Consider the following 26,906-nt stretch of genomic DNA (forward strand, 5'->3'; position numbering starts at 1 on the left):
AGAGCAAGCCTGAGAGCAGAGGCTGTGACTAGAAACTTGTGGAGGAAAGGTGGTGGGGGTGCAGGAGAGATGCTGGGGTCTGAGCACCACATCGTGGCCTTGGTGGAAGGGTAGTGGCAGGCACAGATGCTGCAGGAGCAGGCTCTGGGGGCAGAGGGTGGCCAGCGCAGGAGGTCCTCGGGGGGGCCATTGTCTGGCACGTGCAACTGCCTTCTGCTGTAGATATGGTGTTCAGGTCTGTGTGTCTGGGTAGTTCCTGTAGAGCTGCTTCTGTGTAAATGCTATTTTAAACACTAAAAGGTATTTAATTAAAAAAAAATTAAAAATAAATAAAGTAGAGCCAAAGAACTGTTTCTCTCTCTCTCTCTCTCTCTCTCTCTCTCTCTCTCTCTCTCTCTCTCTCTCTCTCTCTCTCTCTCTCTCTCTCCCTCTGTGTGTGTGTGTATGTAAAATCGGTGGGTGGGGAACATTACACTTTTTGGTCCCTTATGGTGGGTCACATCTGTAGTCCCAGCTATCTGGGAGGCAGAGATAGAAGGATCTCCATATGAGGCTAATAACTGGGCAAAAGCAAGAAATAATTAAAGAACAAAATTTAAGAACAAAAGGACTAGGGACATGGCTTAAGTGGTAGAGCACCTGCTAGCAAGCAGGTGGCCTTGAGTTCCATGCTTATCTGTAGGTCAAGGCATGCTGTCCTTCTGCTCCAGCCAGCCCCGCCTCTGGCAGCTGTGATTTGTCACACTCACGGCATGCTGGGAGCCATACCCAGGACTTCTTTATCATTTGTTCCTTTCCCTTCTCTCCCACTTCACAGGAGGGAAGACTGAGGCTCTAGGATCACACATGACCAGGGATCCCGGGGGAAGGAGGGACGGATGGAGTGGCCAGCCCTGGCTGTAACCACTCCCACTGACCCCAAAGGCCTCCTGGGAGCCTCCAATATGGCTTCCCCCCTCTAAGGCCACGGAACTTACCTTTGAGCTACAGGCGGGACTGTTCAGACTCCACTGGAACCCAAAGAACTCAGAGCTCAGGGGTCTTTCGGTCCAGAGACTTGAGGCTCTTGAGGGTTCAGACCTCCTCACCCACCATCCCAGAGCCCCAGGCACCTGACATCTGACATTCCACTCTTTGGGTGTTTTCTCAGGAACTGGTGCTCCTATGTGGTGACCCGTACTGTCTCATGCCATGTGCAGAATGGCACCTACCTTCAGCGAGTGCTACAGAACTGCCCCTGGCCCATGAGCTGCCCGGGGAGTAGGTAAGTAGTGGGGAGGCAGAGCAAAGGCCTGGAGAGGGGGCCACAGAGGGAGTATGGGTGAAGCCTGAGGGTGGGCAGTGCAAAGGGAGCATCATGTGCTGAGGGATCCCCACATCCTTATGGGATTGACAAATGTGGGGGTTCCTCCAAGCATCCAAGGAGAGAGAGACCCCAGAGGGGAGTGGGAGGTGGCAGAGGAGTCTGGTCTTATCCTCAGGGTAGCATCCAGAGCAGGGGGCAGGAAGGTAGAAGACCCAGTTTGAGCCAGGCCACCTGGACACTTTTGCAGCTACAGAACTGTGGTGCGGCCTACATACAAAGTTATGTACAAGACAGTGACTGCCCGGGAATGGAAGTGCTGCCCTGGACATTCAGGGGTGACCTGTGAGGAAGGTAAGACAGCCCAGTGATTGCCTGGGGCCCTGGGTGTCCCATCTATGCACAAGAACACTAGATTGTTGCTGAGTCCAGAGACACTGCATGCACACACGCACACACACACCATTCACATGGCAGCCCACAGAGTAACTCGGGTGACTTCTTACTCTCCCAAGAGATGCTTAGGGAACTTTCAGAGCACCTGTGTTATTTACACTTAAAGCCACATCATCCCGCATCTTTCCTCCAACTTCATGTGAGTTAGTTTCCAGTTACTGTAACAAATTACCAGAGATAATCCACCTTACAGTAAGGCAAGAAGGTTTGCTTTGTGAGAACTGCTAGCCTGATTGGTTGGCTTGGAGCCTGGGGTGAACCTCTTAGCCAGGAAGCAAGAAAAGAAAGAAAGCAAAAAGAAAGGAAGGGAGGAAGGGAGGGAGGGAAAGAGGGAGGGAGGGAGGGAAGGAGGAAAGGAAGGAAGGAAGCCACCAAGAGCTCCAGTCCCCTTTGAGAGCAAATCAATGGGCTCCCGGGTGGCTCATGGGCCAATGACTTAAAAGCCTCCCGGAGACCCTGCCTATTAAAGGCTCCATTAACAATACTGGCCTGTGGGCCAAGTTTTCAGTATGTGCTCTTTTGGGGGAACACTCAACATGCAAACTCCAACACCCACCTCAATGTTTCTGCATGCCATGGCATGTGTTACCACGTGCCAAAGAGGGATGTAGGACCTATTTTCCAGAGTCCTCACTGTGAGTGAGGCCTTGAGGCTCGGGCAGGTGGTGATCCTTCATGGCCCAGTCAGGAGTCGAACCCTGTCTGCCTGGATCCTCTCCCTCGGGGACCCAGGTGTAGACTATGTCCCAGGCAGAGGGATCCTCTCGCCCATCCCCTATGTCCATTCGCAGCTTAGGGTGACTTGGGGCCTGGCCCTCAGCAGGCCTCACTGGAACCCGGCCACATTCCTCCCCCAAGAGCCCGCTCCTTGCTGGCCCTGTCCATCGTTTTCCAGGCCACTGTCCCCAGACTGCTTGTCTGACCCACATGTGTGGGAGATTTGAGGACTACTCACTGAAAGCAGATTTCCAAGCATGGCTTCATAGTGGGGTGAACTGGCCTAGAATGAACCCCAGGCACCTCATGGAAAGAGGCACTGAATGAGGGGCTCAAGCAGCCCAAGGCTTCAGCTACAGTGTGTGTGTGTGTGTGTGTGTGTGTGCGCGTGTACGTGCGCGTGTGTGTGCGCGCATGTGTGTGTGTGTGTGTGTGTGCGTGCACGTGTATGCGTGAGTGTGTGTATGTACGTGCGTGCGTGCGTGTGTGTGTGTGTGTGTGTGTGTGTGTGTGTGTGTGCAAGTTGGTCCTGGGCTTGAGTTCAGGGACTGGGCACTGTCCCTTGGCATCAGCTCAAGGCTCATGCTCTCCCAGCTGAGCCACAGCTCTGCTTCTGGCTTTCTGGTGGTTCATTGGATATAATGGTCATCCAGATTTATCTTGTCTGTTTTGGCTTTGACCCACCATCCTCAGATCTCAGCATCCAGAATAACTAGGATTCTGGGCATGAGCACCGGTTCCCAGCTACACAGGATGTGCCTTGGTTCCAGCTGTGGGGATGGGTGACAACACACCTCAAGATTCCAGAAGTGTGGAATTAATGGATGAAATGCTTGAGTTGGGGGCTGGGAATGTGCTCATCTAACATGCACGAAGCCCTGGGTTCAATTCCTTGGTACCATATGTACAGAGAAAGCTCGAAGTGGTGCTGTGGCTCAAGGGCAAAGTGCTAGCCTTGAGAAAGCCCAAGGACAGTGCCCAGGCCCTGAGTTCAAGCCCAGGACTAAAATGCTTCAGTTTGAACTCGGAGCTTTACACTGGCGAGGCACCACCACTTGTGCTACATATCCAGCCCTTTTGGCTTTACTGCTTTCCAGTTAGGGTCCCATGTTTTTGACTGGGGCCAATCTGGAATGAGATTTTCCTATTTATACCTCTTGAGTAGCTAGAATGGCAAGGATACTCCCCCATGCTCAGCTTATTGGTTGAAATGGGGTCTCACTTACTTATTGTCCAGGCTGACATCAAATTAGCTCCCAAGTAGCTGGGATTATAGGTGTCAGCCGCTACCCTCGGCTTATAGGTGCTTCTTGAGAGATTTATATCAGCCTGGTTTGTCATGGTGGAATGACTGGGGCCCAGAGGCAGGGTCCAGAACTCGGAGTCAAGCAATGAGATGGGGCAGAATTCACCAAGAAGTGAGAACAGAAGGTCTGGGGTTCTAATGTGAGGTGGGATTACAGGTGGAGCTGGAGAGGCGAGAGCCAGCCCCCCACGAGAGAGGCTGGGAGCCCAGAACAGCGCCCTCTTCCTCCTCAGGGCAGGAGGGGAAGGTGGAAAAAGGCCTCTGCAGTAGAAGAGCCAATCAGGGGGACCAAGAAGGGGCATAGAGGAAGTGAGGGCCAATCCCAGGATCAGACCTCAGGCTGGGCAGACAAGCAGCCGCTGCTGTCCCTGGAGACTCTACCCAGGGCAGACCTTCCAGGTTAGGGCCTGTGGCACAGGTGAGAGTAGAGGACCAGAGGACCAGTCCAAGCCTTTGAATACCATCACTATAGGCACACATGTCCAGGAGTCAGCCAAGAGCTGGGGTTCAGCCAACCCCCATGTCTCAACCCCCACTAAGCCTGGGGACAGGTCATCCATGCTCTCAGAGGCCTGGCCAGAGCCATCTACCAGCTGTGCAGCCTTGGGTCTCAGACTTGGCCCTCCACCCCTATTGTAGAAGTCCTTGTTGGGTGACAGCAATGCCGGCTGGGGTTCCCCCACCCCAAGCCCCAGTGTCTTCACTGTAAAATCAGTCTGTGGTAGATTGCACTCCCTGCAATGTTGCTGAGCTGTGAGGGGGTACAGGAGGCTGGGGGACTCCTAAGATGATGAACCCCTAAGGCAGGAAGGCCGCTCCCCACTCACGTGGTGGGGGAAGCGGATGCCCAGGCCTGAACATTGTGGAAAACTGCCCTGCTGGGGCTGGAGGGGAGGTGGGGGATGGAACTAGAGAGGTGTGGGGACATGGCTGGCCCTTCCTCCCCCAGCTGCCGGCTGCCCTTGTGGCCTGCTCATAGCCAGGACCTGACCCTGGAGCCCCAGAGCTGCGTCACCAGAGCAGCCACGGGTGAGCCCAACTGAGGGGGAAGGTCTGTCATCCCAGAACCAGTCCTGCCCCAGCTGCTCAGTGCCGGGTGGCTGGTTGCAACTCCACATCTCTGAATGCTGTCTTCTTTTGATGGTCACTGGGGACTGAGAAGCCAACAGTCCTGCTGGGTGCCAGTGGCTTATGCCTGTCATCCTAACTATTCATGAGGCTGAGATCTGAGGATTGTGGTTCAAAGCCAGCCCAGGGAGAAAAGCCCGTGAGACTCTTGCTCCAATTAACCACCTGAAAACCAGAAGTGGTAGTGTGGCTCAAAGTAGTAGAATGCTAGCCTTGAGCAAGAGAGCTCAGGGACAGCGTTCAAGGCCCTGAGTTCAAGCCAGAGTGGGGTGGTTGGGGGGGAAGGGAGGGATGGCGAGAGGGAAGGAGGGAGAGGGGAAGGAAGAAAGGAAGGAAGGAAGGAAAGAAGGAAATGGGCTAGGAATGTGACTTAGTGGTAGAATATTTGCCTAGCGTGCATGAAGCCCTGGGTTCGATTCCTTAATACCACATACATGGAAAAAGCTGGAAATAGAGCTGTGGCTCAAGTGGCTTTCTCAAGCCTTGAGAAAGCTCAAAGACTGGCACAAGAGAGTCGGGGGGAGGCAGGAAGAAAGGAAGGAGAGAAGGAAGGAAGGAAGGGCTGTCCTGCCAGGCACCTAGCAAATAGCTTCCAAATGTTTCCCTCTTTCCTTCCCCACCATGTTCTGGGAGCAACGGAAGATTTCGTTGCTCTTCTTTAGTTCTCTCCTCTGAAGACTGGGTGTTTACTCTGAGATAGTGAGCTAGAACAGATCTTGTGTTACATATGGGGAAACTAAGGCTCTGAGACTGGCCCAGGGTCACTCAGCACAAGAGAGCCAGGATGAAGACACAGCCAGCCAGAGAGGGAGACTGAGTGACCCAAGGACCTGGCAGAGGTGCCTACCTTGCTGCTGCTCATGGAAACACTGGTGCTCATTTAGAAACAATGGATGAGAAAGAGCCAAGGCCAGGATGTACCAGGCGGCTGGGGCGGGCCAGGGGCGGGGCTAGTGGGCACATTGCCAGGGCCACAGCAGAAAGGCAGGCAGAACTGAATGATCTCTGGGCCTGCCTGAGTCTGATCCTTCACCCCAAATGCCTCAGGTAGGTGGGTTCTGCTGAGAACTGGTTGCTATGACTACCCCTAGTCCCCCCCTTTCCCTGCCTCTGGGGCTCCCTGAAGACAGATCTCTTACCCCATCTACCTTTTTAGAAGAGGTTCAGAGAGGGTGCAGGGCTTGTGGGAAGTCACACAGCAATCAAGCATGTGGCTAGGTGTTCTCCCCATGGTTCTGACCTGAGATTTGCAGCACTGCAGTGACAGTGACAAGGCAAGCCACCCCTGTCCTCTGGGGGTTCTGAAGCAGCAGGAAAGACACAGGAGGGGAAAGCACAGCCTTGCCAGACAAGGCGCTGCCTCAGACGCATGGCAGAGGGGATCCGCCCAGTCTTGGGCAGGGCTGCCTGAGATGTTCCAGGGCGTGTGTTCATATAATGTGGGGTGCCCCAGTGCTGGTGGAATCCAGCACCCTCAAGAAGGAAGGATGGCAAGACTAGGTGCTCGCCTCCACTGGGTCCTCCCGCAACCTGGCTGCCCGTGTCCCCTCTTGTCTTTGTCCTCTAAATACCTGTGTCTGTGTCCCATCTGGCCACACAACCAAAGGCCTCAGAGAGATTGCCCCCTTCCTGGGCCCTGGGCCTCCCAGGCCGGGGGGCTGGGCACCCCATATGCATCTTGAGCCAGGTGCAGACAGAGCCAGGCCTGTGCTTCACTTTATAGGTTCAGAGTCCCGAGGCCTAAACAAGGTGCCAATCTGCCGCCCCACCCCCACCTGCTCCTGCTCCTATCTGGGTGGCTCTGTGCTATGTCCTCTGTACCCCATTTTCCAGTCTGCCCTCCACCCTCCCCTCTGCCCACCCTGGCAGCAGTGGCTGTTCCCCCTGCCCAAGACCTTTCGGGTCCTCCCACTTGGCTAAGCTGGCCCTAACCTGCCTTTACTACTTGTAGCTTGTGTGCCTGGCACAGGCCTGGCAAGATGTGGGTATGTAACAATCGGATGGAAATTTTCCCCCACTCCAAAGAAAGGTCCAGGCCAGGCACAGGCCAAGCCTTCCTTCCCAGAGGCTTCCTGGCCAGGTTGGAAGGTTCTTTAGAGCTCCCAGTCTCAGCTCTGACCCTTGCGTGCCCGGCTCAGGCCACAGCTGGCCAGCTACAAATATTTACATTTCCAAGTCACTTCCCACGGGACGGGGACCTGACCGGCTGTGGAGCCTGCGCCCCTGTGGCCTGAGGTCTCTGAGCTGTCAAAGCCTTGGGGTGGTAGCTGTGAGTGAAGAAGCCCCGCTTCACAGGGGTGAAGCCCAGAGATCCCCAACATTCTTGCACCCCCATTCTTGGTTTGGGGAAGTCTTGCTTGGGTTCTCATCTGTACTGTGGTCTATCAGGATCTCATGAGAAGAAACACAGATGGGGCACAGGGTACAAAGAAGGGGTACTCCACAACCCTCCTGGGGGGCCAAGGTGGGAAGTGATGAGAACTCCCAAGGGGCATTTTAGTACTGGGTGCCTTTTCCTAACCAGGAAGACTTCCCAGAGTAGGTGACCTCTAAGCCACAGATGGAGGAATCAGGGACACAGAGACACATGTGGGGGGGCTTGTTAGGAACCTCCCAGATGATGGGATATGGAGATGGGGCTGAGGTGCTAAGACTCGTATGCAGAACCCTCTCAGGATGCAAGGATGAATAAGGCTAGATTCTTCCAGAAGGACCAGGCTTTGGCCAGTCTGCTGGAGCTGTGTCAGTATCCCTGGACAAAAACTAGTAAAAGGGAGGTGACCCTTCTGTGTGTGTGTGTGTGTGTGTGCCAGTTCTGGGACTTGGACTCGGGGTCTGGATGCCGTCTCTGAGCTTTTTCTTCCTCAAGGCTATAGCACTCGAGACTTGAGCCACAATTCCACTTCCGGTGTTTAAATGGCTAACTGAAGACAAGAGTCTCACAGACTTTCCTGTCTTGGGCTGGTTTCAATCCTCGATCCTCAGATCTCAACCTCCTGAACAGCTAGGATGAGAGGCGTGAGCCATTGGTGTCCATCTTCGTTGAGCATTTCTGTTTTTTTTTTTTCTTTTATCGTTGGGGTAATGTATAGAGGGGTTACAGTTAGGTAGTGGATGCATTACTTCTCGCACATTGATACCCCTTCTCATGTTTTTGTCCCCATTTCCTCCCCACCCACCCCCATTGTGCATTTCTTTCGGGCACTTGTTTGAAATGTATTTTCAGGTCGGGAGAATGACCTAGTGGTAGAGTGCTCACCTAGCATGCCTGAAGCCCTAGGTTGGATTTCCCGGAACCACATACACAGAAAAAGCTGGAAGTAGTGCTGTGGTTCAAGTGGCAGAGCCCTAGCCTTGAACAAAAAGTGTCCAAGGACAGTGCCCACACCCTGCGTCCAAGCCCGAGGACTGGTTAAAAAATATATCTCTATATATCTCTCTATATATATTTCCAGCCTATGATCTAATCTACATGTTCACCAACCCAAGTTTTGTTGAGATCCTACTAGGTGCTGAACACTTTCCTTGATCTGGCACAGCATGGAACTAGGTTCTAGCCTGGGGCAGACAGGTGGCAGTCAGCTGAAAAGCTGGTCCTATTATTCTGAGTGTAGAAAATGTTACAGAAAGGGGCCGGGAGTTTGGCCTAGTGGTTAAAGTGCTTGCCTAGCATGCATGAAGACCCGGGTTCGATTCCTCGGTACCACATACCTAGAAAAAAGCCACAAGTGGTGCTGAGGCTCAAGTGGTAGAGCTCTCTAGCCTTGAGAAAGTCCAAGGACAGTGCTCAGGCCCTGAGCTCAAGCCCAGGACTGGCAAAAAAAAAAAAAAAAAAAAAAAAAAAGTTACAGAAAAAGAAAAAAACTACTGACTAAATAAATAAATAAATAAATAAAATGAAGCCAACCAGGATAGAAAAGCCCACGAGACTCTTATCTCCAATGAACCAGCAATAAATCAGAAGTGGAGCACCAGTCTTGAGTGAAAAAGCTCAAGGACAGAACCCAGACCCTGAGTTGAAGCCTCAGAACCAGCATGTACATATGCGCATGCGCATACACACACACACACACACACACACACACACACACACACACACACACACACACACACACACACGTTACGAATAATAAAAATGAATAGACCTCTGCATAGCACATGATTGTAACGATGTACTTATGTAGCAAGATGAGGGGAAGGAGAGAAGGAAAAGAGGGAGGGTGAGTAACTGAAGTGCCCTGTGACTGACTGTGAATGAGGACTGCCTAAGGAGCCTCAATAAAAGCTGTTGATCAGTAGGGGATATGGAGAGCCCGGAGGAGAAAAATCTAGGCAAGGACAGGAGGACCTAAGTCTAAGTCCTAGGACCAGCACACACAACACAAAAGACTTCGCAGCCCAAAGGGCTGGCAGCATGGCTCAAGTGGTAGAGTCCTTGCCTGGCATGCACAAGGGTTCAGTACTCAGAGTTCCCTACCCTGAGAGATTGTACTGAGCTCTTTAAAGCTCCTGCATGCATGGTTCATTGTGGCATCTCCCTTGCCAGAATGCCCCTGTCCCTGCCCAGAGTGGCAAGTTGCAGCCCCCTGGAGTTGGCACGCTAGGCCTGGGGCTTGTGTGCTAGGGAGACAGCTGAGCCTGACTGAAGGGCCTGTGGTGGGACCTGGAGCCCAGCCCGGCAGCCTCCCCGCTGGGGACTGGCCAGAGGGACTCGTCTGGTTTGAGTTCCAGGCGCCTCTCACTCCATGTCTCAACCCACAGCCCAAGTCCAAGCTGCCAGGCCTGTGCCTTATTTGGATCTTGTCTGCCCCCCTCCCTGCACCCCCCCAAGACAACATTTGTGGCCTTAAAAGGCAGGCCTGGGGTGGAGGGGGGGCAGAGGGGAACAGTTGCCACTGCTGGCTTGAGAACCCCTCCAGCTGGAGCCCCCACTCCTGACTTGGCTGCTCTGGTCCTTTCTCCAGCTGTATGGAAAACCAGGCCTCCTAAGCCAGACTAGCCAAGCCGCGGCGCCCCTGGTCAGGGCACATAGAGCTGGGCTCCTGGAACAGAGGGCCGACCTCCTTCCTTTCATTTAAAACCAGTTGGAGCTGGGCGCAGTGGCTCAGGCCTGTAATCCTAGCTACTCAGGAGGCTGAGATCTGAGGATCAAGGTTCAAAGTCAGCCTGGGCACAAAAGGATCTAGACTCTTTCTCCAATTTGCCTCTAGAAAATGGGAACTGGGGCTTGGCTCAAGGGTAAGTCGGTAGCCTTGAGCTGAAGAGCTCAGGGACAGTGCCAAGGCCACATTCAAACCCATGACCCACCGAAAAAGAAAGAAATAAACCAGTTGGTTCCATTCCAGTCTTCTCTTACCAGGTCAGACAGGATGAGTTAGCAGTGGAGTCATGGGCTCCTTTATTGAGCATCTACTGTGAACCCAGATAGGCGTGCACATAGTAGGTCCTTTGCACACATCACCATTCTCAGGCCTGCAGCCTGGGAGGGACAGAGGCCTCACCTGAGCAAACAGACATGTCCAGGCAGGATGCTACCCGTGGCAGTAACCAACAGGGCCAGAGGCTGTGTGCTGGGTCTAAGCTTTTAACCTGTATCCCTGGCTGGGATCACGAGGCAAGCCCCCAGCCTCCTCCATAGCCCCCATTGCCAGCCCCTCTGGCCAACCAAACCAGGTGTTCAGCCTAATTTCAGCTTGTGTGACCCAAGAAGAGAAGAGTGGTCATTGCTGGGGCCACAGTGGCAGGTGAAGAGGGCTCTGGTCAGCAGAGGCCTTACCCGCCCCCACCCTGCCGCCCTGCTGCAGGTTCCTCTGGCCTCGTGGAGCCCGTGTGGCTGGGCAGTACTATGCGACGGATGGCCCTTCGGCCTATGTCCTTCTCAGGTGGGTTCTGGGGCAGCTTCTTGGGGTGCCCTGGGCTGAGGAAGACCTATAGGGAGAATAAGAGTGGGAATGGTGATAGTTCTAAAGCCAACAGGGTGCAGACAGTGGGGGATCTAAACAGAACCCCACTGTTACCCAGTACCCTAGGCTGGAAAGTTTCAAAGAGGAGAGGAAGGTCTCCAGAGGGGGCTCTGACCCAAGCAAGGTGCCCTGAGGCCCAGAACCCCTGGATTCCTCAGATACTAAATCTAACCCCCTCCCGGTTTTCCCTTTTTATTGAAATGGTGCGTTTTCTAGTCTTGTGCAGTGTGTGAGTCCTGAGCCAGGTGTCACCAGCTGCACCCCACACCTCCCTGCAAGACCTCTTTCACCCCACTTTAAAGAGGAGGAAACTGAGAATCAGAGAGGAGGCATGTCTTGTCCTGCCTGGAGGGGGCAGTGCTAGAGCAGGAAGAACAATTTGTGAAGGTTCACAATCAGTCTGAGCTACTGGGCATGACTTTGGTGGTAGCCAGAGAAGCTGGACAGTGAGCTGGCAAGAGGGTAGCAACTCCGGGCCAGCCCCTGCCCAGTCTGTGATATGTTGGTCTCTAAAACTGCCAGGCCCACAGCTGGGTCCCACATAATCCTGTTGCAACAGCAGGATTTCTAGCACTGGCTTCTGGGAAAGGAAGTTCTTTTGGATACCCAACTGCCAGAATTAGGGCCCCCTGTGGCACTCTGGCCTTCAGTAGTTCTACAGCCTTGTCCAGCATGCTGAGCTTCCTTGTGGCCTGGGTCATCAGGGGTCCACCTCCTCCCTCCACCCCTGTCCTGGGGGCTGGGGACTCAGGGGTATCCTGGGACCCCTGGCCTCAGCCAACAGCTGCCTCCTCTCTGCAGGTTGTCTCAACTGTAGCAAAGTATCTGAGCTGACTGAGCGGCTGAAGGCCCTGGAGGCCAAGGTGGGTAAGCAGCTCCCCCTACCCTCCTGCACCCCTGTACTTGTCCCACAGTGCAGATGTGAGCTCCTACCCTGGAGAGGGCTGACGGGGTGTGATGGTTATCACAGCCAGGGCAGTAGATGGGAGGAAGCTGTGAGCCCCCAGCAAGCGGTCTCCAGTCTCTGCTTGGTCCCTATCCAGCCATTCAGCCTGTCCTCCAGGGCCCTCCCTGGAAGTGGATCCTTCCTCCCGGAAAATAGGAAGCTTAGACAACTGTCCAGATCACTGCAGGGCCCCTCCTTGTTCTGTCACCTCCTTCCTTAATCCCAACCCCCTTGATACCATTGTGCAGTTTAGAAAGCAAACGAAGTCTATTATCTATTTTATATATATATATATATATATATATATATATATATATATATATATATATATATATAGTCTTTTGTGTGTGTGTGGGTTATGGGGTTTGAACTCGGTTTAGGCACTGTTCCTGAGCTCTTCAGCTCAAGGCTACCACCCTACTCTGGAGCCAAGCCCCACTTCCTGTTTTCTAGATGTTAATTGGAGATAAGCATCTCAGGTCCTTTTGTGCCTGGGCTGGCTTTGAACTTTGATCCTCAGATCTCAGCTTCCTGAGTAGCTAGGATTACAGACATGAGCCACCACTGCATCCCGCCTTTTTTTTTTTTTTTTTTTTTTTTGCCAGTCCTGGGGTTTGAACTCAGGGCCTGGGCCCTGTTCCTGAGCTTTGTTGTTGTTCAAGGCTAGCACTCTACCACTTGAACCACAGTTCTACTTCTGGCTTTCCCTGTTTATGTGGCACTGAGGAAGTGAACCCAGGGCTTCATGTATGCCAGGCACTCTACCACTAAGCCACATTCCCAGCTCCCTGGTTTGCTTTTAGTTTGGTTTTTTTTGGGGGGGGTTGGATAGGGTCTTGTGTCTTTGTCCCAGCTAGGCTTGGACTGTGATCCTTCTGTCTCTACTTCTTGAGTAGTTGGAATTATAGATGTGTGCCAGTCCACCAGGCCTTTAAAAGAATTAAGTGGTGGCTCGGGCTTGTGAGCTACTCAGAAGGCTGAGATCTGAGGATCAAGGTTCAAAGCCAGCCCAGGCAGAAAAGTCTGAGACTCTTATCTCCAATTAACTACCAAAAGCCAGAAGTGGAACTGTGTTTCAAATAGTAGAGTGGTAGCCTTGATCAAAAAAACTCAGAAGAGCCAATTTGGCTAGTGGTAGAATGCTTGCCTAGCATGCATGAAGACTCAGGTTTGATTCCTCAGTACCACATACATAGAAAAAGCCAGGAGTGGTGCCAGAAGTGGTGCTGTGACTCAAGTGGTAGAGTTCTAGACTTGGGAAAGTACAAGGACAGGGCTCCAGGACCAGTAAAAAAAAAAAAAAAAAAAAAAAAAAAAAAAAGGCGGGCACAGTGGCTCACGCCTATAATCCTAGCTACTCAGGAGGCTGAGATCTGAAGATAGCAGTTCAAAGCCAGCCAGGCACTAAAGACCTTGAGACTCTTATCTCCAATTAACCACTAGAAAACCAGATGTGGCACTGTGGCTCAAGGGGTAGAGCAGGAGCCTTGAGCTGGGACAGTGCCCAGACCCAGAGTCCAAGCCCCATGACCATCTTACACACACACACACACACACACACACACACACACACACACACACACACACACACACAGGCCAGGAGTCTGGCCTAGTACTCGAATGCTATAAGCACTAGCATACATGAAGACCCAGGTCTGATTCGTTGGTACCAAATACATAGAAAAAGCCAGAAGTGGTGCTGTGGCTTCAGTGGTAGAGCACTAGCTTTGAGAGAACCCAAGGACAGTGCTCAGGCCCTGAGCTCAAGGCAAGGACTGGCCAAGAAAAAAAGAAAAAGCTCAGAAACAGTGCCCAGACTCTGAGTTCAAGCCCTAGGACCAACACACACACACACACACACACACACACACACACACACACACACACACAAATAAGTAACAAAATAAAATAAAACTCCTATCTCTAATTAACTACCAGAAAACTGGACATGGCCCTGTGGCTCAAAGTAATAGAGTGCTAGTCTTGAGCAAAAGAGCTCAGGGACAGCACCCAGACCCTGAATGCAAGCCCTACACCAACCCCCACACAACAAAATTCTAAATGTAGAAACATGAAAAATGCAGAAATGTGGGGAATGTGCCAGAAAACTATCTGTAGCAGCCAGTTGTGACCCCAGAGCAGGCCACCGTTTCCCCGCCCCCCACTGTCTTTTTTTTTTTTTTTTTTTTTTGCCAGTCCTGGGCTTGAGCTCAGGGCCTGAGCACTGTCCTTGGACTTTCTCAAGGCTAGAGCTCTACCACTTGAGCCTCAGCACCACTTCCGGCTTTTTTCTATGTATGTGGTACCAAGGAATCGAACCCGGGTCTTCATGCATGCTAGGCAAGCACTTTAACCACTAGGCCAAACTCCCGGCCAGCCCCCACTGTCTTTTTGACAGGAATTTTTTTTGGGGGGGGGGGCCAGTTCTGGACTTGAGCTCAGGACTTGAGCACACTGTTCTTGGGCTTTTGCAAGTCTAGAGCTCTACCAGTTGAGCCATAGCACCACTTCTGACTTTTCCTATGCATATAGTACAGAGGAATTGAACCTGGGTCTTCACGCATGCTAGGCAAGCACTCTACCACTAGGCCACACCCCCAGCTTGACATGAAATTTTGCTATGTTGCCTAGGCTAATAACTCCTGGACACTAATCCTCCTGCCTCTACCTCCCAAGTAGCTAGGATCTCAGGTGTGCACTCTCACCTTTGGTGTGGTGGTACTGGGGTTTGAACTCAGAGCCTTGTGTTTGCTCAGCTGGTACTGTACTGCTTGTGCCATGTTCCCAGCCTGAGTTTTTGCTGGTCAAGTGAAAATGGAATCTCACAGATTTTCCTGCCTGAGTTGTCTTTGAACTTCAATGCTCCTCTTTTACCTCCACAGGTGGCTGTCCTGTCAGTCACAGAGCAGTTGGTGTCCCCAAGCCCAGTTACCCCTGAAAACCCTGCTCCACTCAGGGGCTCCCCAGCTGCTCAGGGCAGCCCAGGAGATGAAGGCCTCCAGGGTGAGTGAGTGATGCAGAGACACATTCCCACGTGGGTAGACCGGTGCATCCCTTGTCCTCCTAGAGAGCCTTGGTTTTTTCCTAATGTCCCCAGGGGATCTGCAAGGAGCCCTGGAGTCCTGGGAAGCCAGCAGCTGCAGCCCCTGCCCACAGGGAAACTTAGGGAGGGAAAATATGGGTGGCTCCCTCTCTCCCAGACCCAGCAAGGACCCTGACTCCTGCCTACCCCCTCACCCAGGTCTTCCAGGAGCCAGAGAGAGTTTGAGGGCCCCACTGCTCCCTCGAGATGGTAGGTACTGGCTGAGGAGCTGGGGTTAGGAGGCAGGGGGTCAAAGGCAAGTCCAGAGCTGTCAAGCTGATGTTCTGTACATCCCCTGCAGATCAAGCTAGAACTCGGGGGCTGCCTGGGCCCATTGGCCCCAAGGGAGACACCGGCAGCCAGGGCCCAATTGGAATGAGGGGCCCGCCAGGTAAGTGCTCCCGGTGCTATCTCCCAAGCCCTTGAGCCCACTTCCCTCTGCTCAGCATCCTTTTAGGGGTTCCCCTTCAGGCCTGGGCCCCTCCCCTGTGTTGCTTCTCTCATAGCTTGTGTTCCTTGGGGACCTACATGTATCAAGGTTGGTGTGGGGTCAGCCCTGCTTTCCCTAAGAAACTAGACCACTGACTGAGAGGGGGGTTTGGCACAGGAGAAACACCAGGGACCCTCACCCTGTGATCAGGCTTTTATAAGGGACACTGAAAACCTAGGAAGCCAGAAATGGCACTGAAAAGCACTAACCTTGAGCCAAAGAAGCTCAGAGATAGTGCACAGGCCCTGAGTTCCAGCTCCAGGACTGGAAGAGAGAGAGAAGGGGGGTGGGGGAGAGGGCAGAAAAAAGAAAGGCTATTCCAACCCAGGCTGGAATGGAGGGCAGGAGGCCACGTTCACCCCCTCACAGTCAACCAAAGATAAGGAAGCCTCGCTTTACCTGCTGCCTCAGCTGCCTTGTCCTGGCCCCCTGAGGCCTCTTAGCTTCTCCTTTCCATATGTCCACTCAGCCCTGTGATCTTCACTACAGGTCCACAGGGCCCCCCCGGAAGCCCTGGCCAGGCAGGAGCTGCTGGCACCCCTGGAGAGATGGGACCTCCAGGCCCCCCAGGGCCTCCTGGTCCCCCAGGACCCCCAGCTCCTATTGGACCACCCCATTCCCGGATCTCCCAGCACAGTGAGTTTCTCCTAGGGTCCCAGCAGGTTAGAATAGAGGTGGGTGAGGCTGGTGTCAATATCATCATGGAGCCAGGGGCCTTCTGTGTGCCAGGCTTGCCCACGGTAGGCCTTGTGTCATCCAGCTGTCTGGCAGGTGCTCTCATTCTTCTCTGTGCACAGAGGAGAGAAGCTGCAGCCAGGGAGAGGAGGTTGCATGCTCTGATCACACAGACCAGGACAAGGTGAGGAGGACGACTTCAGAGCCAGACGCTCAGAGTCTACTGGCATCTGGCCTTCCCCAGGCCTTGGGACCCTCAGAGTGCCAGGAAGCTCAAGGCCTGACAGCAGGAAGCCAGCTTAGAGCATCCAAGGCCACAGGCCCCTGTATTTGGAGAGGCTCCAACCCTATTCCCTGATGCTGACAGGCATCTCTGACCCCTCCCTCTGGCAGTCCAATGTCACCTTCAGGGACCACCAGGGGTCAGAGGATAGAAAGCCAGGTCCCTCTCATCTGCACCCTCTGTGGTGCATGATGGGACAGGGTACGTTCACTGATTCTCCATTCCACCATGCATTGAATCCCATCACTGTCCAAGCACTGAGTGACAGTACAGGCTCAAGGAGGTCATCTTTCTACATGTCACCAGCTAGACTACAGTGGAATTAGAAACCAAAGTCTTCCTGCTCTCTGGTCCTATGTGATCAGCTCTCTCCCTGCTGCCAACCTTCAGAGCCATGGGCTGTCCTGTAGGGCAATCACAGGTGACATGGCACAGGAGACAAATGACTCCACTCATTCCCTCACCATCTTTTCTCACCTAGGGGACCCATTACTGTCCAACACCTTCACAGAAACCAGCAGCCACTGGCCCCAGGGATCAGCTGGGCCCCCGGGACCCCCAGGTCCTCCAGGACCTATGGGTAAGTTGAGTGCAGGCCTGAGGATAAGGGATGGAGTTGGTTCATGGGGGAAAGCAGCTATTGGTTCCAGCCCTGAAGGTGTCCTGTCTCATTCCAGGCCCCCCTGGACCTCCTGGCCCCACAGGGGTCCCTGGGAGTCCTGGACATGTGGTAAGTGATTCTTCAAGTCTTCTCATCCCTGTGTGAATCCATTCAGCCATCTGTCCATCCATCCTTGAATTCACTCATTCACCAAGGTCTCGCTGAGCATTTGATATGCAAAGTGCACCCCATAAATCTTCTCATTCAGTTCCTGTAAAGAGAAGCAGGCATTGTTACCATCCAAGGCCAAGAAAAGTGGAGGTTGTCAGGACTATGGCTAGCACATGGTGTGTTGTGGGGACTGTCTGACTCTGTGGCCCCATCACTGCACACTGAACTGAGCTGAGCATTCATTATAATGGTGAGGCCCCGGACAAGCTGAGGCTTCCTGCCTGGCACAGCTGCCCCAATCCCCCTACCCACTCCACCACAAAACTGAGGCTCTGGGAATGTGGCTTAGAGTGCTTGCCTCGCATGCATGAAGCTCTGGGTTTGATTCCTCAGTAACACATACACAGAAAGCACAAGTGGTGCTGTGGCTCAAGTGGTAGAGTGCTAGCCTTGAACAAAAAAAGCTCAGGGTCAGTGCCGAAGCCTTGAGTTCAAGCCCTGGGACTGGCCAAAAAAAAAAAAGACTGAGGCCCTGTCTTGTCACTCAGGGACCTCCAGGCCCTGCTGGACCCAAAGGAGTCCCTGGGCACCCAGGAGAGAAGGGCGAGAAAGTAAGTAACCAGGTGGCCTCAAGCAGGGGAGGGGGGGGAGATTCTGGGAAATCCTGGGGCCCTAGGTCAGAAGTGTCGACAACTAACTGCATTCTTTTACCCCATACTAAACAGGGACTGCGTGGGGAGCCTGGCCCCCGAGGCTTTATGGGGCAGCAGGTAAGTGATGCTGTCCCTCCTACACCTACGCTGACTCCCATAGCCAGAGGCCCTGCTCTACTTGTCTAATCCAGGACGACTCTTGTGTCTCTTATGAGCAGATTCCTCCCTCTTTCAGGCTAGCCGGCCATGTCCATTTCTTTATCTCTGTCTTTCTCTCATGGCTTTGTCTCTTTGAAATCCTCACTCACTCTGAATGTAGGCATTCATTTCTTCCTTCAATTCAGCCCATTTTTGCTTTATGTACTTTGAAACTTTGTTATTAGATACATTCCTGTTTAAGAGTTTAGTATCACTTTAGTCCTTTTTTTTTTTTACTCAATAGTCTTTTTATCATAAAATTCTGATATTGGGGCCAGGAGTTTGGCCTAGTGGTTGAGTGCTTGCCTAGCATGCACGAAGACCCGGGTTTGATTCCTTGGTACCACATACATAGAAAAAAGCCAGAAGTGGTGCTGAGGCTCAAGTGGTAGAGCTAAGGGTCAGAGTTGAGGCCTTGAGTTTAAGCCCCAGTATTGAGACTAAACTAATTAAATAAAATTTAAGGAAGTGACACTGTGGCTCAAGGGGTAGGGCGGTAGCCTAGAGCTAGTTCAGGGTTCAAGCTCCACGATTGACAAAACAAACACAAAAACAAAATTAATAAAATTTAAAAATATTTAAGACTTTACAAGGTGCTACAATTTAAGGTGTGCATCTAAGTGCTCAGTGCCTCTTAATGAGTTACCCCTTTTATCCTTCTAGCCTGTTCTTTTTTTTTTTTTTGCCAGTCCTGGGCTTGAGCTCAGGGCCTGAGCACTGTCCTTGGACTTTCTCAAGGCTAGAGCTCTACCACTTGAGCCACAGCACCATTTCCAGTTTTTGGTTTTTTTTTGTCATGGGGCTTGAACTCAGGGCCTGGGTGCTGTCCTTGAGCTCTTCAGCTCAAGGCTACCCCTTGAGCCACAGTGCCGCTCCCCTGGCTTTTTTCCATGGATGTGTTTTTGTGTGCCTGAGTGTGTGTATGTGTGTGTGTGCATGTTTCATGCACACTTACTTCTGCCTCTGGCTCCTCATTGCAGGGAGAACCTGGCCCCAAGGGAGAGCCTGGTGAGAAGAGCCACTGGGTAAGCTCTGACCCAGCCTTCCCTCCCCCTGCCTGCTCCCATTGCAAGTGCTCAGGAGAGAATTCTCTTACCTCCTGGGAGTGGAGGGTGCCCCATCCCTACCCCCAAGCTGGTCCCCCAGGCTCTCAGTCCCATCACATCCTGTTATTCCACTGTGGGGCAGAACCCGCACTGTGAGCAAACAGACCCCAAGCTCTGGGTCTCTGCCCTTGTTCCTGTCCCCACCTCCTCTTGGGTTCTCTCTAGGCCAGGCTAGTTCTGCCCATTTCTGCTGGGAGGGTTGGGTGACCCAGGCCAGACTGCATTTCCCAGCCCTACAGGAACGGCTTGGCTTCTTTCTGCTCCCCTATCTGTGGGAGAAAGGAAGCAGGAAGACAGTATCCCCATAAGGAAGCAACCGGGGGCCCCAGGAAAGCCATGAAAGGGAGGGGAGGCCTAGAAAGTGTAAAGTACATAGAGCCCAGTGGTGAAAAGGACAGGAGACTGAGACACCGCCATATACATAGGCTATCCAGAAAGCTGACAAAGAGAAGCTTTGAAACTGCTATGTATGTTTAACATGACTAGTAGGTGAGGAGCCCTAACTCTACCTATACCCAAAAGCCCTACGAAATAGCAGGAGACCCTGGGTTCCATTACATGTAGAGGAGACCGTCAAGGAATGACAAGAGAAGCCTAGAGAATGTCACATGCAGAGGAAAACATGGAAAATGGGCTCACTAGATAGAAAGGAAGCCACGAGGAACAGGGAGAAACTGTCATAAGCACTGCACACAAAGGATGTGGAAAGGGGGACCTAGAAAGTACACCCCCAGACATCCCATGATTCATATGGAGTCCTGGGAGCTTCATAATCATTGGAGACAATTGCAGTGAACAGAATGTTCCACATGGAAAACGGTCAAAGTAGGGGCAGGTACCTCTAGGGGTGAGGTAAGCAGCACCGTCCACGGTCCACTTCCTGCCACCTCTCCTCCCCACACATGCAGTCTGGCTGGGACACCCAACTTCCTGGCAGTCACTAGTTAGTGAGGATGTGGACAGCCCTGCCCTGTTGGTTCTTGATTGTGGGGTCAGTGATGGATACAGCCGTGGAGCTCCCCCACCCTGCACGAGTCCTCCCTTGTGTTCCTGGGGCCCTGCTATCTCTCCAGCTGCTTGCTCTATCTCCTCCCCATTCATTGCTCCAGAAATACTGCCAGTGTGGGCACAGGCTGTGCCAGGGGTCCCCATGACCCCTCACTGTCTTCATCCAGAGGCGTGGGCTTGGGCTTTCCACTAAGCCCGGGAGAGCTAGGGGAGGTGAGGTCAAAACATCCCTGCATGTGGAGCCCTAGCAGACGTCCCAACCCCCTCAACCAGATCTTGAACTTAGCACAACCTGGGGGAGGGCCCCACTAGCTAGCAGGGTCCCTGCCTGTCCACTTTCCTTCCCATGGTCTACCTGCCTTTCCGTTCTTGCTTGCTGCCTGCTGAGGAGGGGCCCTCAGGGCTGTGGGTTGCATGAAGCTTTGGGGGTTAGGAGATTGGCTCTGTTGGAAGCAGGTAGGGCAGGGGCTGGGGACTAGGGGTGTTTCCTGTGGATATTTCAGAGAGGGTTTTTCTTTTGTTTTTTTTTTGTTTTGGGTTGTTTTTTTTTTTTTTTTTTTTTTGCCAGTCCCAGGGCCTGAGCACTGTCCTTGGACTTTTTTAAGGCTAGAGCTCTTCCACTTGAACCTCAGCACCACTTCCAGCTTTTTTTCTATGTATGTTGTACCGAGGAATCCAACCCCAGTCTTCATGTATGCTAGGCAAGCACTCCACCACTAGGCCAAACTCCCAGCCCTCCTGTGTATATTTCACCTAGTGCTGCTGTGGATATGCAGTGACACCCTGTGGTCATCGGCATGTACTGCAGGACCCGAGTGGCCTGTCTAGATAGATAAATGGAAACCTCTACCCCTTAGTAAGATAGGGAATCTTGAGGCATAACTAGGCAAAGACATGTAGTAGAGGTGAAACCAGAGCCTAGACTTTTGTGCTCTAGGACTGGGTACAGTGGCTCACGCCTGTAATCCTAGCTACTCGGGAGGCTGAGATCTGAGGATCAAGATTCAAAGCCAGCCTAGTCACAAAAAGACTGAGACTCTTATCTCCAATTAACCTCTAGAAAATGGGAAGTGGGGCTTGGCTCAAGGGTAGGGTGGTAGCCTTGAGCTGAAGAGCTCAAGGACAGTACCCAGGCCTAGTTCAAGCCCCACGACCCCCCCACACACAATAAAATCTTTTGTGCTCTAGAAAACCTGCTACCACACCCTGAGTTATCTCCTATGTGGGTGCCAGGCCTGGGGCCAGGCACTGTGGTCAGAGATGCCCCTGCAGATATAGTACTCACCCTCAGGATAGCTGCAGTGCAGTGGAAGAGAATGTCCTGTCACCCGCAGCCACAGCACAGAGGGAGTTCAGTTGTGGTGGCAGACACTGAGGTGAATTCCTGGAGGACACAGACTAGAAGTGGCACTGGTGGTAGAGTGCTAGCCTTGAATGAAGCTCAGGGACAGTTCCCAGGCCATGAGTTCAAGCACCAGCACTGGGGGTGGGGGGGGGAGAGAGAGAGAGTAAGAGGGGGGAGGGAGGTTGATTTGAGGTCACACTTGGGCAAAAAATTACCAAGACCTCCATCTCAACCAAAAGCTGGATAACTCCCTGGGTGAATGAGATCGGAAAGATTGTGGTTGGAGGCACCTGTTGGCAGAAAAGTGTTTGAGGCCAGACTTATACCTCTCTCAATGAAGAGCTGGGCCTTGGGGTAATGCTTGTTATTCTAGCTATTACAGGCAGCAGCCTAAACTAAGTGGACCAGGGTAAGGTGAGACACTGTCTCAAAAACAGGGAGCAAAACCCCCAAAGTTGGGGGGGGTGGCTCAGCCCTGCCTGTCTCAGAGCTCTGAGACACACCTGCAAGTGGGAGCCCCCCAGTGTGCAGTCAACTGGAGTCAGAGGGGAGAGAGGGTCTTTTAGCGATTGCTTCTGCCGGCTATGGCCCCTCTATCCTTTCCCTGGTCTTCTTTGCTAGTCCCTGGCCCTGAGCTGTGGCAGGTGGGGCAGTGGGACAGGTGCATGTACCAAGTAGGGCATGGGCCACTGACAGGCTTTGCGGGGCTCCCCCTGCGCCCCCATCTCGGCTGCATCTGTCTCTTTCCTCCACAGGGGGAGGGGTTGCACCAACTACGCGAGGCTTTGAAGATTTTAGCTGAGAGGGTATTAATCTTGGAAACAATGATTGGGCTCTATGGTGAGTAGACAGACGGACAGACAGCTCAGCCCCTTGCCTGCCAGCCTTCCCCAAGCCCTCCTAAGCCCTGTCATGAGGCTGGAGAAGGTACTTGCTCCAAGCAGGAGGCCAAGACCACCTGTCTATCCCTCAATGACTGGTACCCCCTTCACCGGGGACTGAGGGCCCTGGAAGCCCAGCCCGCCCTGGGGTGGGGGGAGGGTTGGACCTGGGCCTCTGGGCATTGTGGGTGATGTGGTTTCCAGGTTTGCAAGGTACCAGAGATGACAGATTTCAAGCATGAAAGGGATAATGGGTAATCAAACCAAACTTCAAACCAGCAAGGGATTGTGGGTAACAGACACAAGACTCTGGCAGTGCAGGGGCTCATGGGTAATATGGTCAGAGCTCAGGCTCATAGAAGAATTATGCCTTAATAGATCAGTTCTAGAGAAATCATGGGTGACAGTCTCAAATCCGATACCAGAAGTGCGGGTGACTGTGGGTGACAGAGCCAGGCTCAGGCCCCAGGGGATTCTGGGTAATATACTAACTACCAATTCTGACCCTCTTCCTCCTTAAGCCTCCAGAGGCAATCACAGGACCAGGCCCCCGTTCCCACTCTGGTCCTCATCTTCTCCCTTTAGGGGGGGTCAAGAAAGCCTGTCCCTCACCCCTTCCTTCAACTCTGTAGTTTCTCATTCTTCTGGCTGCTTGAGAAGCCAGGCAGGCCCTGTACCTCCTTTAGGAGGGGAGATGGATGTCTCCATGGACACCCATCCAGGCTCCTGGCATGTGCCCTCCACCTCTCCTGGGCTCCTGGCCCAGTCCTTGGAGGCCAGACTCGCACTGTCTGCTCTTCTGATCTCCCATCAGGCTCCTAGCTTACAGAGCTTCCTGCAGCAGCAGGCTCAGCTGGAGCTCCTGGCCAGACGGGTCAGCCTACTGGAAGCCATCATCTGGCCAGGTAACTGCAGGGCGGGCAGGCAAGGGCAGTCCTTCCACAGGGGCCTTGGCATGGAAAAGGTGCCTCCGGGTGCTGAGTCCAGGCCAGCAGATGGGACCTAGCACAGCAAGGGCTCCAAAAACTAGTTCCTGTGTGAAGGACTGTGTGCTCTGCTCAGGGCATCTGCTGGCACAGGATCAAGCACCCAGATAGTCCTGCTACCCTCATGCAGCTTGGGTGGGGGGGCTGGGGTGAGCCCTGGCACTGATAAGAGAGAGCCAAGTGAGATAATACCATGGTGGAGTACAGAAAATACTTCTGGCTCTGGCCTGGGGTGGGGGTGGGAGGATTTGCAGTCAGGAAAGTTCCCTGGAGGAGGTGCTGTCCCAGTGGAGAGCAGAAGAGCAAAAATCAGGGGAGAGTGAACAAGAAGAGCAAAGGACAAGAGGCCAGAGAGGCCTGAAACACTTGTTCTGTGAGGGCCAAAGTGCAGAATCTGGCAGAACTTACACTAAGATGATTCTAGAAGGCAGGTCAAGGTGGCATGAGAATGTTTGGCACCACATGGGCAGAACCTTTCTCTACATCTGGGGTGAAACTGAGGACATCCCTGCCCTTAAGCCAGAGCCCGTAGCTGGCACTGGGGAGACAGGATTGGCTTCCCACAAGCCTGGGTTCCACTCCTTTTCAGAGGCCCTCCCAGCTGTAGCCTCCCTGTCAGCTCACAGGCACATGGCTATTTTCAATTCTGAGGAGAAACTGAGGCCCCTGCAGGAAGGAGGATCAAGGTTAGAGCCAAGCTACACTTAGCAGAACTACAGGGGACACCTGCTGGATTCCACCTTGGATGGCACTGGGGTTCTTGTCTCAAGGAAGTACCCATCAGCTTTAGAGACTGTTTAGATGTTAAGGCGTGGAGGGCCCAAGGGCAGCCTGGCAAAGACTTCTTAGAAGAGGCACATTGGCATTGGATCAGGAAAGATTCCTAGTGAGGCCAGGTGGAGGTGGAAAGATCTAGAAGTCAGAAAATGTGGTCTATTTCCAAAGCCACATGGTTTCTATGGCTTCTGATCTTCTAGAAAGATCAGGGCTGTCTCCCAGACCTCTTTTGCTACCCATCTAGCTAGCTAGGCCCAGCCAGCCCTCTTCCCTAAGATGGGAGACTCTGTCAGGTTTGCACCTGAAGCCCACTGGCACCTGTCCCTCACAGGCATCTGCAGTCTCTTGGGCCCAAAGGACCAAGGACCTAAATCCCAGCATTCTTTAGGTGTCTCACTCCTCCTTCAGAGGAGCATTGTGCCAGGAGTTAGAAGAGACTCCTCCAGGCTCCTGTGGCCCTGAGTTTGTCCCCTGCCTGCCTCCGCCAGCCCTGCCTGACAGTGAAGGAGAAAATGCCTGGGAGAGGGTGGCTCTCCTGTTCAGCCTGCTTGAGTTGGGCCTGGAGGGAGATAAGGAGATGGGACCCTCAGGGGAAGGGGAAGTCAGAGGTAAAGTAACCACCAAAGCCAAAAGAAAAGATTCTAGGACCCACCCCACTGGCCACATCTGAAGCTCCATCAGGTGCTCATATATGACCAGAGAGCGAAACAGAAAGCGCTGCCAGCTGGGCCTGGAGGGGCACTGGTCAGCTGCAGTCTTAATGACAAGCTTGCCAAGTAGCTGAAACCCATTTCTCAGATGAAGAAACAGACTCAATTGACACCTCCCCCTCTCCCCACAGGGACAGTGACAATGAAGGCCTGGGCTACTCTAGATCTGTTCCTGACCAGGCACCGTGTGGGGCCCAAGGGAAAAATCAGGGCCCCAAATTAGAATGTCATAACCAACCCACAGTGACCAGACCTGAGAAAACCTGGGTCAAGGCCACACCAATCCGTACCCCGTTTATCACAAGGGTGTAACAGGGGAATTACCACCACATTCCAATGGAGCCTGTAGCCACCTCGCTGGCATGGGGTAGACTGGGACTTGACCCCAGCTGGTGCTGGAGCTCGGGGTATGGGCTAAGGGTACAGCCCATTCCTGTGATGGGCTATACCTGTTGTCAGCTGCACAAGGCCCCAGATCTGAGCCCTCAGGACATGGGCTCAGGCAGTTAGAGTGAGAAGGGGACACACAGCCCATGCCCTAGCAGTACCCTCAGTGGGAAGCTGGTGTTTGCCAAAGTCCAAGTGTATCCTAGTGCCAAAGTTCTGGTGGCTTGGCCATATGCCCTTCTGGGGCCCTCCTCCCCACATGTCCCTCTGCAACTAGAAAAGTAGCCTCGCCTGACTTTAACTTTGGGGGTGTCTGAGGAGATAGTCATAGAGGGCTTCCTGGAGGAGGAAGCCCCTCCAGTTTTTTTTTTCCAGGTGGCAAGAATGCCCATTATTCCACTTCTGACCTGGGGTACAGCTGGTGTTCATCCCACCACAGTGCCCGTCAGATCTAATTTGATCTTGGGGCATCCAGCAATGCCCTCATCCCTTTTATTTAAAATAAAAAAGAGACCAAACAACAGAAACCCTGACATAGGCCCAATTTGCCCAGGTCCTGTCCAGGCCTAGGACAGAGCCTGGCCCTCCTAAGCTCTTTCCCACAACTGCTGCCCCACACAGGGTCTCTTCCTTAGACTCAGTTTACCCAGCTTGGAAATGAGGATGATTATGGCACACTTTCACTCTACAGGCAAAGAAAAATGATTTATTTATTTAGCCAGTCCTGGGGCTTGAACTCCGGACCTGGGCACTGTCCTTGGACATTTTTTGCTCAAGGTTAGCGCTCTCCCACTTGAGCCACAGTGCCACTTTTGGCTTTTTCTGTGTATGTGGTTCTGGGGAATTGAACCCAGGGCTTTATGCATGCTAGCGAGCATTCTACCACAAGGCCATGTGCCTGGCCCAAGAAAAACACCTTTCATGTTTCTGTGGCTGCCTGTGGACCACGTCATACAAACGGGGTCTGCTTGGCCCCTCGGGCAGCACAGACGCCAGTGGCCCCCGCAATGTCACAGGTGGGGACTGAGCAGCTGCAGAAGCCCTGCTGCCCCCAAGTGGTCTGCAGACCCAGAGTGCATTGTACCCGGAAGAGGATCCACCGCTGAAGGGAGGTGGGCACCTCCTATGACTCCTCCTAACATGCTTTCCTTCTCTTTCCCTCCGCAGAACCAGAGCTGGGGTCCGGGGCAGGTCCTGGGGACACCGGCACTCCCAACTTCCTTCGGGGCAAGAGGGGAGGACATGCAGCCAACTACCGCATCGTGGCCCCCAGGAGCCGGGACGAGAGGGGCTGAGGCAGCAGCGGCCCTGTGGGGTAGACCATGCCAGGCTCCCCTCTCTCTCACCTGGACTTGGTCAGCTGCCTACAGGGACAGCTGGTTCCTATTTATTAATGTCCTCAGGGTCCCTCCTGCCACCTTGGCCCTGGCCTTAGGCGGGTCTCAGTTCTGGTACCTGCACGCGCCTGAGGCTGAGCAGGGTCTGGGGCCTGCGAGGGAGGCGAGGTGAGGCCTCACTCAGGAGCCTGGGCCCCAGTTTCCCTCTATGAAATGGGGTGGAGGTACAAGGCTTCTCATCTCACCAGCCACTGCCCTGGCCCTCTGCAGGTGCAGATTGTTGTGGGGGTAGCCTATCCCCTAGCTCAGCGGAACCTCGGAGTGAGGGGTCCACACCCCTCCTCTCCTCTCTGGTGCTGTGTTCCCACTAAGGCCAGGTTGCCAATCCATGACTGTT

At 53.3% G+C, this 26,906-nt stretch overlaps 1 protein-coding gene across 1 annotated transcript; it reads left to right on the forward strand.

The window, feature by feature from the left end:
- The first annotated feature begins 1,155 nt into the window (after positions 1 to 1,155).
- On the forward strand, positions 1,156 to 26,550 carry Emid1 (EMI domain containing 1). Its single transcript, XM_090320420.1, has 15 exons — positions 1,156 to 1,264; positions 1,554 to 1,657; positions 10,715 to 10,792; positions 11,675 to 11,736; positions 14,702 to 14,822; positions 15,061 to 15,111; positions 15,203 to 15,292; positions 15,881 to 16,027; positions 16,831 to 16,929; positions 17,027 to 17,079; positions 17,670 to 17,732; positions 17,847 to 17,891; positions 18,953 to 18,997; positions 22,187 to 22,271; positions 26,340 to 26,550. Exons 1-15 carry the CDS (start codon positions 1,245 to 1,247, stop codon positions 26,465 to 26,467), a joined length of 1,191 nt encoding a protein of 396 aa, XP_090176546.1. The 5' UTR covers positions 1,156 to 1,244; the 3' UTR covers positions 26,468 to 26,550.
- The last annotated feature ends 356 nt before the right edge of the window (positions 26,551 to 26,906 follow it).

Source organism: Megascapheus bottae, chromosome 28 (genome assembly GCF_031878675.1).
Source record: "Megascapheus bottae isolate mThoBot1 chromosome 28, mThoBot2.hap1, whole genome shotgun sequence".
Classification (NCBI taxonomy): Eukaryota; Metazoa; Chordata; class Mammalia; order Rodentia; family Geomyidae; genus Megascapheus; species Megascapheus bottae.